Raw genomic sequence first — 18,671 nt, 5'->3', positions numbered from 1 at the left:
CTACATTGGAACAGGACAATACGAGAGGAGAACATAAAAAATGTCTACAGTGTAAAACGTGCAGTATTACAGATGAGGTAACTGAATTTAGGAACCCGGTGGATGGTAAAATCTATAAACTACAGTTTCAGACTAATTGTCAATCTACACGTTATATATATTTTGAAATGCCCTTGTCAAAAAATTTATGTTGGGAAAACGGAACGTCGATTACATCAACGCATCACAGAACATCGTTCATGCATTAAATTAAATAGAAGAGGCGCTCCATTAGTGATACATTGTCAAGAAAAAGGACATACTTTTGATTCGCTGAGATGTTTTGCATTGGATCATGTCCCATATAATTCACGTGGAGGAGATAGGAATAAAACACTCATCAGGAAGGAACAGAGGTGGATATATGTTTTACAATCATTAGAACCAAGAGGATTGAATTCACAAATAGAATGGTCTGCATTTTTTTGAAACATACTCTGAACCTTTAGAGCTTTTGAATCCCTATTCCGAGGTGAAAATAGAGTGAGAAATGAGTTATCATGGACCCTAATAGGGCCAGATTGAAGCCAATTAAGACTATAAATGAGAGTAACCCCTTCCGGGTTAAATCTTTACTACCGGTGTCAGAGAAGTTGGAGACGCCATATTCTAAGGTTGGTAGTTAGACATTGATCAGTTCAAGAATATAACATATTCAGTTTTTTATATGAAAATGATGTGATATCCATGTGTTTAATTATAGATATCGTGAATTATGATCTGCCATTTGTTACTTGGCCCCCTGAAGAAGCATATAATATAACATATAGCGAAACGGAGAGCCCCGTAGGGCAGAGCAAAAAAAGCTAAGTAACATGAGTATATAACTTGATATTGAAAATAATCACGAGTATAATATGGAGATGGAACAATGAAAGAACAATTTTGTTATTAAAATAAAGAGAGGTGGAGTTTTTTAAGACCAAGGATTATAACGGAGTCCTTGAACAAGCAGACGATTTAATTGATTGAAAAATCGAATAAAAATATCGTCGAGCTGGGACTGATGAGGTCTTTTTTCTCCATTTCTTTTGGGATTAGAATTAAAATTTATTCAAAATTTATTAAAAATAGAAAAAATAAACAAGAGAAAAAGATATCACACCATATATAGATTTTAGTCTATATTTAGAATAATAACACAGCAACAGCACTATTTACAATCAATATAAACATGACAAAACTGCTATGCAAAATGAATATAATTTGATTACACTTATATTTTTAATTTCTTCATCATTTTAAGCGCTGTTACCTCAGATGGAAGACTGTTCAGATTGAAGGCTCCTGAAGACGCCAATGGTGAAACACAGCCCTGTGTAGAGCTGTAAGATATGCTGAACAAAGATCTTCATTGGGATAATATATTGGTAAATTACAAACCTTACAAACTCCATCAAAGTGAATTGAGGAGAAAAATATAACACAGAACGACGTGAACACATTGTTCATTTATCCACAAGGATTATCAAGATTGTGTTTCTCTTTGGACAATGATTTTGGACATTATAAGAAGGTGTGAACATTAATCTATTAGGAGAACATAATATTTGTTAACGGTTATATTCTAACAATGATGTGGAGAATGATATATGTTAAAATATTGAGTGTATAACTGTTATGGTAATAAACAGAATTTGATACTTTATGGATAATAATTTATTCCTAGTGATAATAGCACCATAAATCCAGCATTTCCAACACCCCACTCCCTTCCCCTGAATCAGAATTCTATGTGCAACCTGCAGGGATCTTTTTTCCAATGGAAGTGGAACATTTTCTGAAGCGGCCTACAAAATACCACCTTGGGAGCACTTTTTTTTTTTTCGTTTAAATCTCTTTATTATTATACATTTTATACAAGCATATCAGTTGCAAAAGAAAAAATTCCACTATGGAAATAATTCTAAGGGAAATTATCTGTACACAGATTAAATAATTCTATAGTTTCATACAAGTCCACTACCAGAGTCCAATAGTCCTATAAAACAGAGAAAGGAAAATAATCTTTACATCAAATTGAGTTTCAGACAGGTTTCTATTCGGTTTTTTCTTATATAAGAGCTCTTCTAGCACCTTGGGAGCACTTAAAGGCAAAGTCTGGCAGAGATCTAAAATTTTGGGCACAAACATCTTTAAGAAAGTTACCCTACCCACCCAAGAGTGGTTAAGCCTCACCCATTGGTCAAGATCTAGTGCTAATGCCTTGAAGAGTTGAGGATAATTAAGATCATACAAACGGTCCAGCAAAGCTGCCACCTGAACTCCTAAGTAACGAAAAGAGCCTTTTGCCTCTCTAAATGGGAACATCCAAAGAAGGGTCCCATCTGTCCCTCTGGAAATTGAACCCCCAAAACCTCTGTCCTAGAGAGTTTCTCTTTAAAGAGGATGCTACACCACTGAATCCTTCCCCACCCAGTGCATAAAATGGGGCCCAAAACCCATCCTTCTACGAGTAGCCATTAAAACCCCCCCACTCCACCCTATCAAAAGCTTTTTCAGCGCCCATAGACACTAAAATCATCAGGAGGGCCTGCTCCCTTCTCCAAGCTATCAAATTTACCAATCTATCGATATTAATCCCCTGCCACTCTCCCTTATATAAAGCCCGTTGATCCTCATTGATAATCCAAGGGAGGATCTTATTCAACCAATACTTTAGCCAATAGGACTCAAAAAGCAAAGGATCTTTTCCATCTTTATGGATCTCAATAATCCTAGCCACCACCATGGAATCTGCTAGGGACCCCCACCCAGCACCAAATTGAATAATGCACACAGAGACCTCACTATTTGGGAGGCTATAACTTTATAAAACTTGGCAGAAAAGCCATTCAAGTCAGGAGTTTTCCCAGGCTTAAATTCTCTAATACCTGAAGTACCTCCTCCTCAGCAATATTCCCTTGCCAGCGAGGGTATGTACAAACTGGTGTTGCAGGTGGTTCTGCCTCACCAGTATTAACATCCGCGCCTGTTTCTGACAGGGTAGCCACAGCTTCTTTCCTGTTTTTCATTGTGTATGCTTTTCCCTAGATGGAAAAGCCAATCCAAACAGGTGCAGCCATATATAACGAACCTAGTGCGCTCTCAGCTTTGTGGTTACATCCTGAAACTCTCGATGGCATTGCAAAGTAGAAGCAGTTAAATCCTGGAACATTTTGTCGTCATAAGTCTCCCATGTGACACCACTCATCTTTTGAGCTTTGGCAGCCACTGCTTTTTTCTTATGGTAACTGTGGAAACAAGCAATTATATCCATAGGAAGGTTAGGTTTCAGTCTAGCTCCAACTCGGTGTCTCCACTCAAATTTCAGAGCGGGAGAGAATGGCGTAGCTCCATCTGCATCCAAAATTGCACAAACAAGTAAAAAAAAAACTGTTGCTACACAGTCAAGGTATTCCGGAACCTCTCAAACTCCCCTGAACTGGAGATTGCACCAACTGCTCCTGTTCTCTAAATCCTACATCTTTAAGGCCAGATCCTCATTCATCCCATGGCTGTCCAGTTGTTTCTCCAACACCTCCCCTTGCTCCTCTTCCCTCTGCTGTGTCTTTCATGTGGTGCCAGAGCTCAGCTAGTGTTGCCCTCATATTCGTCCAAACATTGGCAAGCTCCTCCCATGCTACTTTAATGTCTCCTTTGATATCCACCATCCACTGCTGAATTTCTTAAAGTGCCTCTAAACAGGACCCCAGCTCACCATTCATCTCAGCTGAGATTGCCACTTCTGCGTGCTCTGTGCACATGGTCTCCAGCCGCCTTACTGCTGCTCTTATGGCAATCCTGTGGTGTCAACACCGCATATACCGGCGGGGAAAAATGCTAGGGAATGTTTATTATAAACTTGATATACTGCCTTTTCTAAAAGAAAGGTCAATACGTAAAATCTCCATAAAATCACAAAAACGGAACTCCAATAAAAATAGGAAAGGATATACCTATACATACTAAAGGGAACCGGGAAAGTAAAGGAAGAGGGAAGCAATGCAGAGTGCATTATGTAAGTACACTCACAGGATCATCACGATTTAACCCTATCTAGGTGACACGTGAGGTCCGCCAACTTCGCAACAGGCAGGCAAGTGGCAGAGTGATCCTTACGTCCACCAGCCACCCAGCTATCTACATGCCTAATAATCGAATCACCAACTACAACTGCCATCCTTACCCTTCTGGGTAGAAGCTCCTGGTGACACATCCTCGGTGCAAGAGGATATTTTGGCCCCTGGTAGGCTGGTCCTGGCTACAGGGTTACTTTCAGCTTCACCAGGGTGATGATCTCATTTTAGAAGACTTCTCTCCTCCAAGGCAGCACAGGGGCTGCCAGACTGGAGATGAGACTTCTCTACAGCGTACCTGTAGGCCTCCTCATACCTCTCTGTCTTCCTCAGCATCTCCTACTCTAGCCTCAAGAGAACAGACTCATTCTCTGAGAGCTAGGAGCTCTTTGCATCTAGCACACACATATAACCTCTCACCAACTATGAGATAATCATACATGTGATGTTCAGTGGCAAAGACTTGATAGCACCACTCTTGCTGCTGGACTGCAGTCTACATCTTAGTATTAGAGTTGTTTAATTAAAACTTCTTAATGTGCTATCAGATTAATATTTATTTATTGTATTTGTATCCCACAATGTGGCTTACATATTGCTAAAAGCGCTTACAAAAAAAATTTAGATTTGATGACGTTTGGCGCATAATACAGATGTACAATGATCGGTTGGGTTAGATTAGTGAGATTGGCATTTTGCAAGAGAGAGTTAGTGTCATTGTTTTCCATTTCTTGGCATTTCATGATGTTTGGAGGTGTATAACTTGGCAGATTCTGAGGGAAGGACTTCTTGAAAAGATATGTTTTAAGGTTTTTCCTGAATTGTAAGTAATTTTCGGTGAGTTTTATGTCTTTTGATAGTGAGTTCCAAAGTTGTGTGTCTATAAATGAGAAGTTGGCAGCGTAATATGATTTGTATTTTATACCCTTGCAGTTGGGATAGTGAAGGGTTAGGTAAGATCTTTCTGTTCTTATCACGTTTCTTAATGGCAGATCGATTAAATCAGTCATGTAAACTAGAGCAAGTTCGTAGATGATTTTGTGGACTATTGTGCATATTTTGAAGCTTCTACGAGTATTAATTGGAAGCCAATGTAGATTTCTTAGAAGGGGTTTCGCGCTTTCGAAGCATGTTTTCCCAAAGATGAGCCTGGCTGCCGTGTTTTGTGTTGTCTGTAATTTTCTTATGATTTGGCCTTTACAGCCCACGTAAATACTATAGCAATAGTGTACATGGGCTAGCACCATGGTTTGGATGATGTTGCAGAAAGTATTCCTAGGGAAGTAAGGTTTTATATGTTTGAGCTTCCACATTGTTTGGAACATTTTCTTGGTTGTGATCTTAGCTTGATTTTCTAGAGTTAGATTGGGGTCTATTGTTACGCCCATAGGAGCCGGCTCTGTGGGTGCTTGAGCACCCCCAATTATTGAGAAAATTCCTTGTATGTGTCCAGGGAGGGGTTATTTCCACTGGGCTTAGCACCCCCCAATAATTTTGAAAAGTTGGTTCCTATGGTTACGCCTAAGGTTTTCAGGTGGTCAGAAGTTGGTGCAGATGAACCCTGTATGTTAATCGCAGAGGGGAGAACATTGTTGTATTGGGATGAGACGATTAGGTTTTTATCTCTGTTGAGTTTGAATTTGAATGCCGATGCCCAGGCTTCCATGATGGTCATGCTGGTTGTCATTTCCTTGGTGATTTCTGTGGGGTTCTGTTTGAAGGGAATATAGATGGTGATGTCGTCTGCGTAGAGAAATGGATCGAGGCCTTGTTTGGTTAGTGATCTAGCCAGTGGTGTTATCATTAGGTTGAATAATATAGGTGAGAGCGGTGGTCCTTGTGGTACTCCACATTCTGCTTTCCATGGTGGGGATATATCTGAGTTTAATTTGACTTGGTATGTCCTGGATGTCAGGAATCCCTTGATCCAGGTGTGAACATTTCCTGTAATTCCTATAATATAATATATTCCTATATATAATATAAAGAGCCTTAACATTATATGGTATAATATGTAATCTATTTGGTGTTTGCTTCTCAGAAGCTAATTAAATGTAATTAAAACTGTAATGGAAACTCTCCTCTTGTCCTAATTAGAATAATTGACTATAAATGAAGAGTTGAGCTAGGAGTGAGTGGGAGTTGGGGAAGGGGGTTGAAATGAGGACTAAGTGTAATGGAACAAACAGCTTAGGCTGCCTTTCTGTTGGTGGTGGTGGGGGTTGCTCACTTTTGTACCCTCTGCTTGTTCATCATTGGGAATGGCTAGTGTTAACATATTGCAGCATGTATGGCATCCCAAACTTTCCAAAAATCCTTCATGGCTAGAACCATGGCATTTGGAATATGTGGATAAAACTGATTAACAAAGTCTGACTAATATTTTGGGGAAAAAGATATAATGCATGTTTTTTTAATGAATCATTTCTATTGTGATCCACTCAGAATGGAGTATATACAGTAATTGAAATTATTTTTAAATAATAAGAAAGTAAAAAAAAATAAAGGTTGTGCATTATTGGCCCTCAAAATACTGTGCTTGCACAGCTGAACTAGAAAAGAGTAGCTGCCTGATTCAGAAAATAAATATTTTACTTTTATATCAGTCATCACAAAACAAGTGAAAGTTTTGTAGCTATAAAAATTTGTGAAGTCAAACAGTTTTTAATCATCAACATTAGCTGGGAATGTATTGCAGCTTTTTTTATTTTTGAAATGCGGATGTAAAATGGTGCAAAATAGTTATGTTTATTTCATTGATACATTGGTCCTACTGAACATATATGACAGGTATGGCATAATTTCAGGCTCACAATGCTATGATATAAAATTGAACTAATCTGTGTATTTTGTTCTCCAGGTATTGGTCAACAAGGTGACCCCACTTTTGCGCCTTCTCTCAGCCCAAATAGTCCCCTAGTATCACCTCGAATTGCTTCATCACAGAGTCCTATGCTCCCGCAAACACCAACCACACCTGGTTACCAGTCGCCAGATATAAAGACATGGCAGCAGAATGCACTGGGCAGTAATAGGCAAGTATAATATGTTATTTTTTGTTTTGTTTCAGAAATACTGTAGGGAACCAGCACTGAATATCTGGGTTTATGCGGCCAGCTTTCTCTTATGTGATTATGTGCAATATTCAGCACTTAATTGCCTAAGCCAGAGGTTCCCAAACCTGGTCCTAGAGATTTGCATGCACTGCCTTCACCACATGCAAATCTTTCTCATGAATATTCATTGTGGATATCCTAAAAACCTGACTTGCATAAAGATAGGACTATTTTTTATGTGGTCCAATATGGCCACTTAGGTGGTTAAGAGTCAGCATCATCTTTGGACCATTCACAGAATATCCAGCTTTCACTTTAGCGATCTTGGTGATATTCAGTGACACAAACCAGTTAACTGACGTTGAATATCAGTGGATAGCCCCACACAAGCGATTTAACCGGCCAGGAGCTTGCATGCACACCCTCACACTTACACACACACACACATAGGTAGTTTTAAACACAGACTTTATATAGTGAGTGGGTCCCAAATTTCTCTTGGGGGATTCCCAGCCAGAGGGGTTCTCATGATATACACAATGAATATGCATGAAAGGTATTTGTACAAAGTGAAGGCAGTCCATGCAAATCTCTCTCTTGACTATTTAATGTGGATATCACGAAAATGTGATTGGCTTGAGGTCCCCAAAATGGGTTTGGGTACCAATGATTTATATCGGATCACAAAAGGAAAGTACATAGATAATTTACCTTTGAAAAATTGTAAGGGAAAAATTACCTGCAAGATTTATTCTCTTTCTTTTCTGTGGGTACTTGTTCTTTGTAAAACAGTGTGCATAGTTGTGAAAATGTAAAGCTGCATTTATTTTTCATCCTGCTAGACCAGTCCATACCAGTGAGTTGTCTCCCCCTACCAGTAGATGAAGGTAGAGAAACTGTACTCTTCCAGAGATATCACTAGTATAAGAGTTTACAGTGTTTGGGTGTGTCATGGGGGGAGGGGGCAATGATTGCTCATGCTGGTTTCAGCATGCCCAGGGAAAAGTGATGCAGGGCTTGCTGGGGCCAGTGGCAGAGCAGTGCTGCTGGCTCCTACTGCCCAGTATGTGACGGGTGAGCCTGGGAACCTTTTGGAGGAGCATTGCAGCAATGGTGTGACTTCTCTTAGTGTCTTGTCTTTGACATAAACAGCAGCCGTTTAGCAGCCAGCCTACCAAAGTTCGATTTGAGCTGAGGAATGTTCAGAGAACAAAGTGGGAGGGCAGAAGGGTACCCATTTCCACCTAGGATAGGCTCCTTCATTGGGAAAGAGGCATTAGGAGGATACCTTGATAGTGGAGGGTCTTTGATTTGATATACTGCTTTTCTGTGGCACAACCAAAGTGATTTACATATATTATATGCAGATACCTTCTCTGTCTGTAATGGGCTTGCAATCTAAAGTTTTTTGTATCTGGAGCAACGGAAGGTTAAGTAACTTGCCTATGGTCACAAGGAGCTGCTGTAGGAATCAACCCAGGCCACAGGTTCTCAGCTCACTGCACTAACCATTAGGCTACTCCTCCACTCTGCATATAGATCACCCCCAGCTAACGCTACGCACCTCTCTCAGTTCAGTGAATAGGCCATACTTGTTTCAGGCAATTTCAGGGTGTGTGTGGCAGGCTCTAGGGTCAACTCCCCAGGATTAGTGTGCACCCTGCTGGCCACAGAGGGACACCATGGCTTGAGGCCCAGAGAGCCCCAGTTCATCGTTCCAAGATGCCCAGATGTCAGAGTGGGGCTTGGACCTTGAGCAGGTCCTATTTCTCACCTGCTTCCCCTCTGCATAAGTCTTCATGGCTGTATGATGAGGATCCTGAAGCTCCTGATATGAGAGACCTTTACTTGGAGGAGGAGGATTCCCTGGTGGGTCACTTGTTCAGGAAGAAAAAGCTTAACTATCTGATAGATTGGTGACCTTGGCCTTGCAAATCTTAGCTTCCTCCAAAGCAGAAGCTTCAGATGGGAACCCCATCCTTGCCTTCTCATTTCACAGAGCCCTCTGGCAGATGATTCTGGCAGAGAGGGAGGCACTGAAGAGTATCCTTAAAGGCACTAAGCTCATGGACAAGTTCTGTCTGCTGCTGCATGAGGAACTGGATAGACTGTTCCATCTCCCAAAGGTAGAACTTGTAGTCATAACCTTTACCAAAAAGACTACTGCTCGGTAGAGAGTGGCTCAGCACTTAAGGATGCTCACAACCAAAAAGTGAAGATGATATTTAAGCAGAAATTCATCCCAGCTATGGAAATTCAAGCCTCTGTGTATGGAACCAATGTGGCTTGGTGGGCGCTGGTGGGCCCAGCAGTTACTAGAGTCTCTGGAGATAGCTTTGCCTGGTGTCCAGGGCAGCCTTTCTGTCGTATGTGCTTTATGATCTTGTCTGCATTTCCTCATGTCAGTGGCTTTCATGGGTGGCCTGTAGGTGGTTTTGGCTGTGTCACTCAGTGGTGGATGTGGCCTCCAAAGCATGTTTAAGTAAGTTTCCCTTTAGGGGCTGCTTGCTGTTTGGAGAAGACTTAGAAAAGTAGGTGAAGGACAAGCCCCATCGGCTCCCAGAGGACCATTCTCAGTTGTTGTCTTGCTCCTCAAGGAACAGGTTTCAGTCAGGACTGGGGCCACTAGCTCACCAGGTGATCCTCAACCTCCTCTTTGACTATAAGAGCGCAAAAGGAATTACCCTTTCACAAAGGGCGAGGGACACTGGAGATTAGTGGAGCCCCTTGGAGGTCCAGGTGGGCGGCAGATTCAGCCTTTTTTACCACAAGTGGGCCCTCATGACCTCTGACAATGGGTGCTGGAGGCACCTCAATGTGGAACGCCCTAGAATTTGCTGAGCTCATTTTTTACATCTTTATGGCATCCACCTGTGATTTTCTTTCACCGAAGAGTTCCATGCTGCATCGGCCCTTATACTGATTATGTCGTAGGAAGAGTTCAGTTTCTTACCTCCATCTGCTGGTAGGGGGACACAACCCATTGGTCTGGACAGATCTAGCAGGATTCAAGGAAAAGGAATTATGTGGTACAAATACATTTTACTAGTTACTTCCATCACCTAACAGTGCTTCTGAATTTATCTGCTTTTCCCACTGGTAGAAGTATGCATAGCTGATTCCTAGGTGTACATTTACCTCAGGAAGGATAAGCAGTTTTCAGTTGACCATTTTATCTGGGTAGGTGGTTTTTTAAAATTCCCCTGGTCATTTTGGCTATTGTGTCCCGAACCCACTTCCAGCCAGTCATGTTTTCAGGATGTCCACACTGAATATTCATAAGATAGATTTGTATGAACTGCCTTCATTGTTTTCTAGAGCTAAGGTTTACATAATACCTTCAGCTTTCTCTGATAAAGGATTTTCCATCTATTCTGTCTTCTCCTTCAACCTTCCAGCTGCTGCGTTGCTTACGTGACATCATTCCTTTATTGTATCTGTACTTTACTATGATCCACAAACTGCTGCTTTTAATTTTGAAACAGAGATAAAACCAGTGATTAAACTATATGGACTACTCCCAAAGGTGGAAATCTATATAGGAAAGTAGATAAAAAGAATGGGACTTGATATACCGCCTTTCTATGGGTTTTGCAACTACATTCAAAGCGGTTTACATAGTATATGCAGGTACTTATTTATACCTGGGGCATTGGAGGGTTAAGTGACTTGCCCACAAGGAGCTGCAGTGGGAATTGAACCCAGTTCCTTAGGATCAAAGTTCGCTGCAGTAACCACTAGGCTACTAGTCATACTGGGTCAGACCAATGGTCTGTCTAGTCCAGTATCCTATTTCAAACAGTGGCCAATCCAGGTCACAAGTACCTGGCAGAAACCCAGATAGTACCAACATTCCATGCTACCAATCCCAGGGCAAGCAGTGGCTTCCCCATTTTTAATCCTGTTCCTTGCCCCTTAGGAAGGGAAAAACACTTCAGCCTTAGAGAAATTCTCCTTGCTTGGAGAAAAACTCCTTGGCTGGTAGAAGAGAGACAATCAGACTTGGATAAGGCGCAACCAAGTATAATATTGGTATTTCTCTAAGTCATTACAAAAATAATTGTTCCCTCTCGATCAGTTGTTGTCACACAGCCAAACAAGACTGTTCAATATGGCTTTCTCATTCTGCACTTATATACTGTTACAAGTTTCATTTCTCGTAAAACATGTGATTCCTTTTATTCTTACTTTTGTACCTAAAAAGTAATTTCCTGTTCCTGTTTTCTTCATTATACAAAAAAGGTTATTCCCTTTATTTTACCAGCCTCTCCAGCTTCTATTTACATGCACATTACATGCTTATTGGCCAATTCCCTTACCCTATACACGTGATCTCAGCATGCAGCTTGCTTTAGCATGAAACATCTGGCTCCTTCTTCTCTAAACACATATTTGTCAGGAAACATTTCCTTCTTTGGAGGGGGTCCTCAGTCTCACTTCACCATCAAGATTATATCAGTTTTTGTCTTCCATGTGTGGGCCACGTAGCCTCAGTTCCTCATGTGTTTCTCCTTGTCGTGTGATTTATAAGAAGCGCATAACAATATTTGCCATTTTATTCAAAGTCGTTAACTCGCAACAGAATTGTGAAAAATTACAGAAGGACCTTACGAGACTGGGAGACTGGGCAGCTAAATGGCAGATGACGTTTAATGTGAGCAAGTGCAAGGTGATGCATGTGGGGAAAAAAGAACCCAAATTATAGCTACGTCATGCAAGGTTCTACGTTAGGAGTTAAGGACCAAGAAAGGGATCTGGGTGTCGTCGTCGATAATACACTGAAACCTTCTGCTCAATGTGCTGCTGCGGCTAGGAAAGCGATTAGAATGTTGGGTATTGTTAGGAAAGGAATGGAAAACAGGTGTGAGGATGTTATAATGCCATTGTATCGCTCCATGGTGCGACGGCAACTTGAGTATTGTGTTCAATTCTGGTCGCCGCATCTCAAGAAAGATATAGTAGAATTGGAAAAGTGCAACGAAGGGCGACTAAAATGATAGCGGGGATGGGACGACTTCCCTATGAAGAAAGACTAAGGAGGCTAGGGCTTTTCAGCTTGGAGAAGAGATAGCTGAGGGGAGACATGATAGAGGTATATAAAATAATGAGTGGAGTGGAACAGGTGGATGTGAAGCGTCTGTTCACTCTTTCCAAAAATACTAGGACTAGGGGGCATGCGATGAAACTACAGTGTAGTAAATTTAAAACAAATCGGAGAAACTTTTTCTTCACCCAACGCATAATTAAACTCTGGAATTCGTTGCCGGAGAATGTGGTGAAGGTGGTTAGCTTAGCAGAGTTTAAAAAGGGGTTAGACGGTTTCCTAAAGGACAAGTCCATAAATCACTACTAAATGAACTTGGGGAAAATCCACAATTCCAGGAATAACATATAGAATGTTTGTACGTTTGGGAAGCTCGCCAGGTGCCCTTGGCCTGTATTGGCCACTGTCGTGGACAGGATGCTGGGCTCGATGGACCCTTGGTCTTTTCCCAGTGTGGCATTACTTATGTATTTATGATCATGCACTTTGTATACAGGCAGCTGTAGGGAGAAACAAAACTTATGCTGATGACAGCAGATCTGAATGCTTGCAGGCCAGGCCTGCAGACCAAGCATAGGGAGGAATATACACCAAGTGTGTCTCAATAGCAGACTATAGACTTTTCCTCCAGGAACTTGCCAACATTTATTTTAAACCCGGATACGCTAACTGCTGTTAATACATCCTCCGGCAAAGAGTTTCAGAGCTTAACTCTTTGTTGAATGAAAAAATATTTCCTCATATTTGTTTTAAGTGTTTCCATGTAACTTCTAGAGTGTCCCCTAGTGTTTGTACTTTTTAAAAAAGTAAAAAAATCGATTCACTTCTTCTCGTTCTGCCCCACTCAAGATTTTGTAGACCTCAATCATATCTTCCTCCAGCTGTCTCTTTTCCAAGCTTATACCCTGTTTAGTCTTTCCTCATATGAGAGAAGTTCCATCCCCTTTATCATTTTGGTCGCTCTTCTTTTAACCTTGTCTAATTCCACTATATCTTTTTTTAAATACGGCGACAAGAACTGACTACAATACTCAAGGTGAGGTTGCACCATGGAGCAATACAGAGGCATTATAGTATTCTCGGTCTTATTTACTATCCCTTTCCTAATAATTCCTGACATCCTGTTTGCTTTTTTGGCCACAGCCGCACACAGAGCATAAGATTTCAGGTAGCTATGAATCAGCTTATTCTTCCCAATGTGCATAATTTTGCATTTGTTTACATTAAATTTCATCTGCCATTTGAATGTCCAGCTTTCCAATTTCCAAAGATCTTCTTGCAATTTTTCACAGTCTGCATATGCTTTAACAACCTTGAATAGCTTTGTCATATCGGAAAATTTAATCACCTCACTCGTCTTTCCGATTTCCAGATCATTTATAAGTATGTTAAAGAGCACCAATCCCAGTACAGATCCCTGCGGCACACCACTATTCACCCTCCTCCATTGAGAAATGGCCATTTAAACCTACCCTCTGTTTTATGTCTGATAACCAATTCCTAATCCACAACAGAACATTGCCTCCTATCCCATGACTCCTTAATTTTCTCAGAAGTCTCTCATGAGAAACTTTCTTAAAAGCTTTCTGAAAATCTAGATAAACTACATCAACCAGCTCACCGTTATCCACATGTTTGTTCACGTCTTCAAAGAAATGAAGCAAATTGGTGAGGCAAGACTTTTCTTGAGTGAAGCCATTCTGACTCTGTCCCATTAAACCATGTTTATGTGTTCCGTAATTTTATTCTTTATAATAGTTGCCACTATTTTACCTAGCAGTGATGTTAGGCTTACTACAAGTCTGCTATTTCCCGGATCACCCCAGGAACACTTTTTAAAAATCGGCAACACATTGGCCACTCTCCAATCTTCAGGTACTACGGAGTACTTTAATGACAGGTTACTCATTGGTAACAGCAGATCAACAATTTTATGTGAGAGTTCTTTCAGTACCCTTGGATGTATACATTTACTACTCTTTAATTTGTTTTTTTGGCTCTACATTCTCCGGTTCTTCCGCATTATCACCCTTGAAAAGCATTTCTGGTACAGGTAGGTCTCTTACGTCTTCTTCCATAAGGACCAAAGCAAAGAATTCAGTTTCTCAGCTATAGCTTTGTCCTCCCTGAATGCCTCTTTTGCTCCTTCATGATCTAACGGTCCCACAGATTCCCTTGCAGGCTTTCTGCTTCTGATGTACCTGAAAAAGTTGTTACTGTGAGTGTTTGCCTCTCTGTAAAGTTTCTCTTCATATTCTTTTTTAGCCTTCTTTATCAATGCTTTGCATCTAGCTTGACAGTGCTAATGTTGCTTCTTATTTTCTTCACTTGGGTCCTTTTCCCATCTTTCAAGGGCTTGCTTTTGGCTCTAATAGCCTCTTTCACTTCTCCTTTTAACCATTCTGGCTGTTGTTTTCTCTTTTTTCCACCTTTGTAAATATGTGGAATGCATCTGGTCTGGGCTTCCAAGATGTTATTTTTAAACAACATCCATGCCTGTTTTAATGTCCAGACCTTTGCAGCTGATCCTTTTACCTTTTTAACCATTCTCCTCATTTTCTCACAGTCAACCTTTCAAAAATTAAATGCTGCTACAGTAGATTTCCTTTGTGGCTTAATTCCAAATAGAAGCTCAAACTTGATCATGTTATGATCACTGTTTCCCAGTGGACCCAACACAGTTACTTCTCATACTACCCTGCACTCCACCAAGGAGTAGATCTAAAATGGTTCCCCTCTTGTCGGTTCCTGGACCTGTTGCTCCAAGAAGCAGTCATTTATTATATCTAGGAATTTTATCTCCCTAGCACTCCCTGATGTAACATTTTTCCTGTCAATATCGGGGTAATTGAAATCACTCATTATTATATTGTTGCCCAATTTGCTGGCCTTCCTAATTTCTGTAAACATTTCTTCATCTGACCTGTCCTGATGGATGGTAGTGGAACCATAGAAGAATACGCCTTCCCTTCACACAGAGAATTTCTATCCATAGTGATTCCACGCTGCTATCTGTTTCATGTAGAATGTGTATTTTGTTTGACCATTGATTGTCCTTCCTCCACCAAGTCTCTGAAATGCTTGTTATATATCTACCTCGTCATTTAGTGCTATATACTCTAACTCTCCCATCTTATTTTTTAGGCTTCTAGCATTTGTATACTGGCACAACAAATTGTGGGTTTTTTCTTTGCATTTACAAGCTGCTTTGAAGTTGATGGGGATAATTTGCGTCCTTTACTTTGTTCTCTCATTAGACACTCCTGGCTTTCTTTCACCATTATTGAAATCTCCCTATTGGGATTCTGTAAAGATCCTGTTTCAATAGTTTCCTTCAAGAATACTCCACACCGAACCATGCGCTCCTGGGCAACTGTTGGCTCCCCTACCCCCACCCCCTTTTTTTTTTTTAGTTTAAAAGCTGTTCTCTCCTTTTTAAAAGTTAGCGCCAGCAGCCTTGTTCCATTTTGTTTAAGGTAGAGTCCATCCTTTCGGAACAGGCTCCTCCTTTACCAGAATGTTGCCCAGTTCCTAACAAATCTAAATTCCTCATCCCTGCACCATTGTCTCAGCCATGCGTTGAGACTTTGGAGCTTTGCCTGCCTCTGTGTGTGGAACAGGGAACATTACTGAAAATGCTGCCCTGGAGGGTCTGGTCTTCAGCTTTCCACCTAAGAGCTTATATTTTTGCAACATGCAGGCAAGTGACCTGGTGTTCCTCACGTCCACCAGCCACCATGCTATCAACATGCCTAATGATCGAATCACCAACTACAACAGCTGTCCTAAGCCTTCCCACCTGGACAGACTTTATTGGAGACATATCCTCAGTGTGAGAGGATAGTGCATCCCCTGGTGGGCACAGGGGCTGCCATTCGTAGGTGGGACTTCTCTACAACATCCCTGAAGGTCTCCTCTATGTACCTCTCTGTCTCCCTCAGCTACTCTAGTCTCAAGAGAACGGACTCTTCCTCTGAGAGCTAGGAGCTCTTTGCATTGGACAAACATATATAACCTCTCACCAATTTGGGAGATAATCATACATGTGACACTCAGTGTAAAAGACTGTCTCTTTGGCTCAGTACCCCTCTCGCTGCTGGAACGCTGTCTGCATCTTAGTATTATTGAGATTAATACAGTGTACTCCATTTAAGTGCACATCGTATAAGCGCATGCTCTGTTTAACTTCATGCTGTACTTCTGTCCCGTTTTTTGGTGCCATCAATTTCTATGGGGACAAACTTCAGTTTAGCGCACCACTGATAAGTGCAAGATTCGCTTATATGCATGGTTTAAGACTGCTTCTCTTGTAATGTTTAGATCTGCCTCACCCATTTGGGCAGCAGCGGCATGGACTTTCTACTATCCTGAGAAGGATTGCATATCCCCTCTAGACACTTAATCACCCCGACCCTGTATCTGCTCATGACAGGCTTACACCGTCAGGCAGTAGCAACCTCCCCAATTAGAAAGGAGCCCAGTATTCAGTAGATAGAGTAATATAGTTTATTAGCATTGTCATCTCACCCAAAGATGGTACAGGCAAGCAGGTAGTCATATGATGGTACAGCAGTACACGGCACGTCTCTCTCTCTCGCCTTCTGAAGACCTCTCTTGTAGCCTTCCTTCTTCCTTCTGATTTAATACCTCTCAGACTGCTGCTTATATACAATTTTGGCTCTATTCATTTTAATGGACCCTACTCTTTCTCACCAGGGCTCTTGGTCCTTATCAGTTGATCAAAATGACTTCACAAGTTCTCAAGCTCTAACTATAAACAAGATATGTTCAGAGCGGATCTTGTGAGATGACTTTGCATGTTCTCCAAACCTTTCCCTAGCCCCCCCCCTCTTTGGATGTTCTCACCTGGGGTGCAGCTGGGGTGGGGGAACACGCAAAATAATATACACTCTGCAGGAAAGACTCTGCATAAGTGCGCGCACGGAATATGAAACCCGATTGGCGCGTGACAAAGGGGCGGTAAATTTGAAATCTCGTTGGTTAACTGCCACAGGCAGAATAAGCGAATGAATGTTGTTAGAGTCTTCGTCGTCGTGCAACTGTAAGACTTTAACACTGGCTGAACGAAGAGAAGTTCTTAAAAAATTAGAAAACAAACAAAGTCAAGCATCTATTGCTAAAGAATATGGTGTCAATCCCAGTCAAATTTCACGTATCTTGAAGCAGAAAGACCAGCTTCTGGAAGACTGGCAAAACAATACAAATCTACACCGGAAATGAAAATGGGTGGGAAAAGCTGAGGAGGTAGAAGATGCTCTTCTTCGGTGGTTTTCTCAAGTCAGGAGCAGACAGTTTCCTGTCAGTGGTCCACTGCTTATGGAGAAAGCTAATCAGCTAGCTGAAAGTCTTGGACTAACTGAATTCAAAGCCACTGTTGCATGGTTGGAAAGATGGAAGGAGAGGAACAACATAAAATTCAAGAAACAGCATGGTGAAAAACAAGACGCTGATGACTTTGGTGCTGAAAATTGGGTTGTTTCAGTTCTTCCTACCATCTTGAACGAGTTTGCACCTCATGACATTTTCAATGCTGACGAAAACAGACTCTACTGGCGAGCGATTCCTGATGGAACACTTGCATTCAAACAAGCTGAAACTACAGGAAGTAAAACGTAGAAGGACCGACTGATGATCCTCCTTTGCTGCAATATGGATGGGAGTGAGAAGTTGGAACCCCTCGTCATTGGAAAAAACAAACAGCCCTGTTGCTTCAAGAATGTTAAGCGACTTCCTGGGTCATATGAGGCTAACGCAAATTCATGGATGACTGGGAAAATTTGGAAGCAGTGGCTAAAGAAGTTAGACACTACCTCTTTGATCCAACCTATGGATCAGGGCATAATAGCCAATTTCAAACAACATTATCGGGCTCTTGTGCTACGTCATCTGATGAGCATTATGGATGATCAGACTGGCAAGGATAAACATGCTGTTGAACTGGCTCGTAATCTATCACTGTTGAATGCCCTACATATGCAGAAAGAAGCCTGGAATCATGTTACACAGGCAACCTTTGTGAACTGCTACAAGCGGGCAAGCTTTGTTAAGGATGTGGAGAGGGACGAAACAGATACAGCTGTTGCAAACGCGTCAGATGAACAGGTTATTGACATCCCAACTGGTGTTACTGAAGAGGAGTTTCATCACTACGTAGCTGTTGATTATGATTTAAAAAACAGCTGATGGCAGCACTGATGTCCAGATATGCGCCTACACACAGGCAATGGCTGATGATGAAACAGATGATGAAATGAGCAGCGAGACACATGCTGACAAAATTCAACAACCTCCTCCTGTCACTTTTGCAAGAGCACTGGAGAGTCTTAACACCGTGTGGGCCTATCTGGAGGCCACAGGATGTCAGTGCTATGACAATTTTTACCATCTGGCAGACGTAGTCTATGGAACTCACAGACACAAGAGTGTACAGAGGACTATGACACACCGGGCCGG

The 18,671-nt window shown here is 41.5% G+C and overlaps 1 protein-coding gene across 5 annotated transcripts in view; it reads left to right on the top strand.

The window, feature by feature from the left end:
• The window catches only part of NCOA1 (nuclear receptor coactivator 1), a 660,387-nt gene that overhangs the window by 561,135 nt on the left and 80,581 nt on the right, over positions 1-18,671 (top strand). For all 5 annotated transcript variants that reach the window (XM_030198687.1, XM_030198689.1, XM_030198688.1 and 2 more), the window contains one exon: positions 6,958-7,132. In XM_030198687.1, coding sequence (XP_030054547.1) covers positions 6,958-7,132 — 175 coding nt within the window. The remainder of the gene's footprint in view (positions 1-6,957; positions 7,133-18,671) is intronic.

This window comes from Microcaecilia unicolor, chromosome 3, assembly GCF_901765095.1.
Source record: "Microcaecilia unicolor chromosome 3, aMicUni1.1, whole genome shotgun sequence".
In the NCBI taxonomy this organism is placed as follows: domain Eukaryota; kingdom Metazoa; phylum Chordata; class Amphibia; order Gymnophiona; family Siphonopidae; genus Microcaecilia; species Microcaecilia unicolor.
The sequence above is the reverse complement of the archived record's forward strand: the minus strand, read 5'-3'. Positions and strand labels throughout refer to the sequence as shown.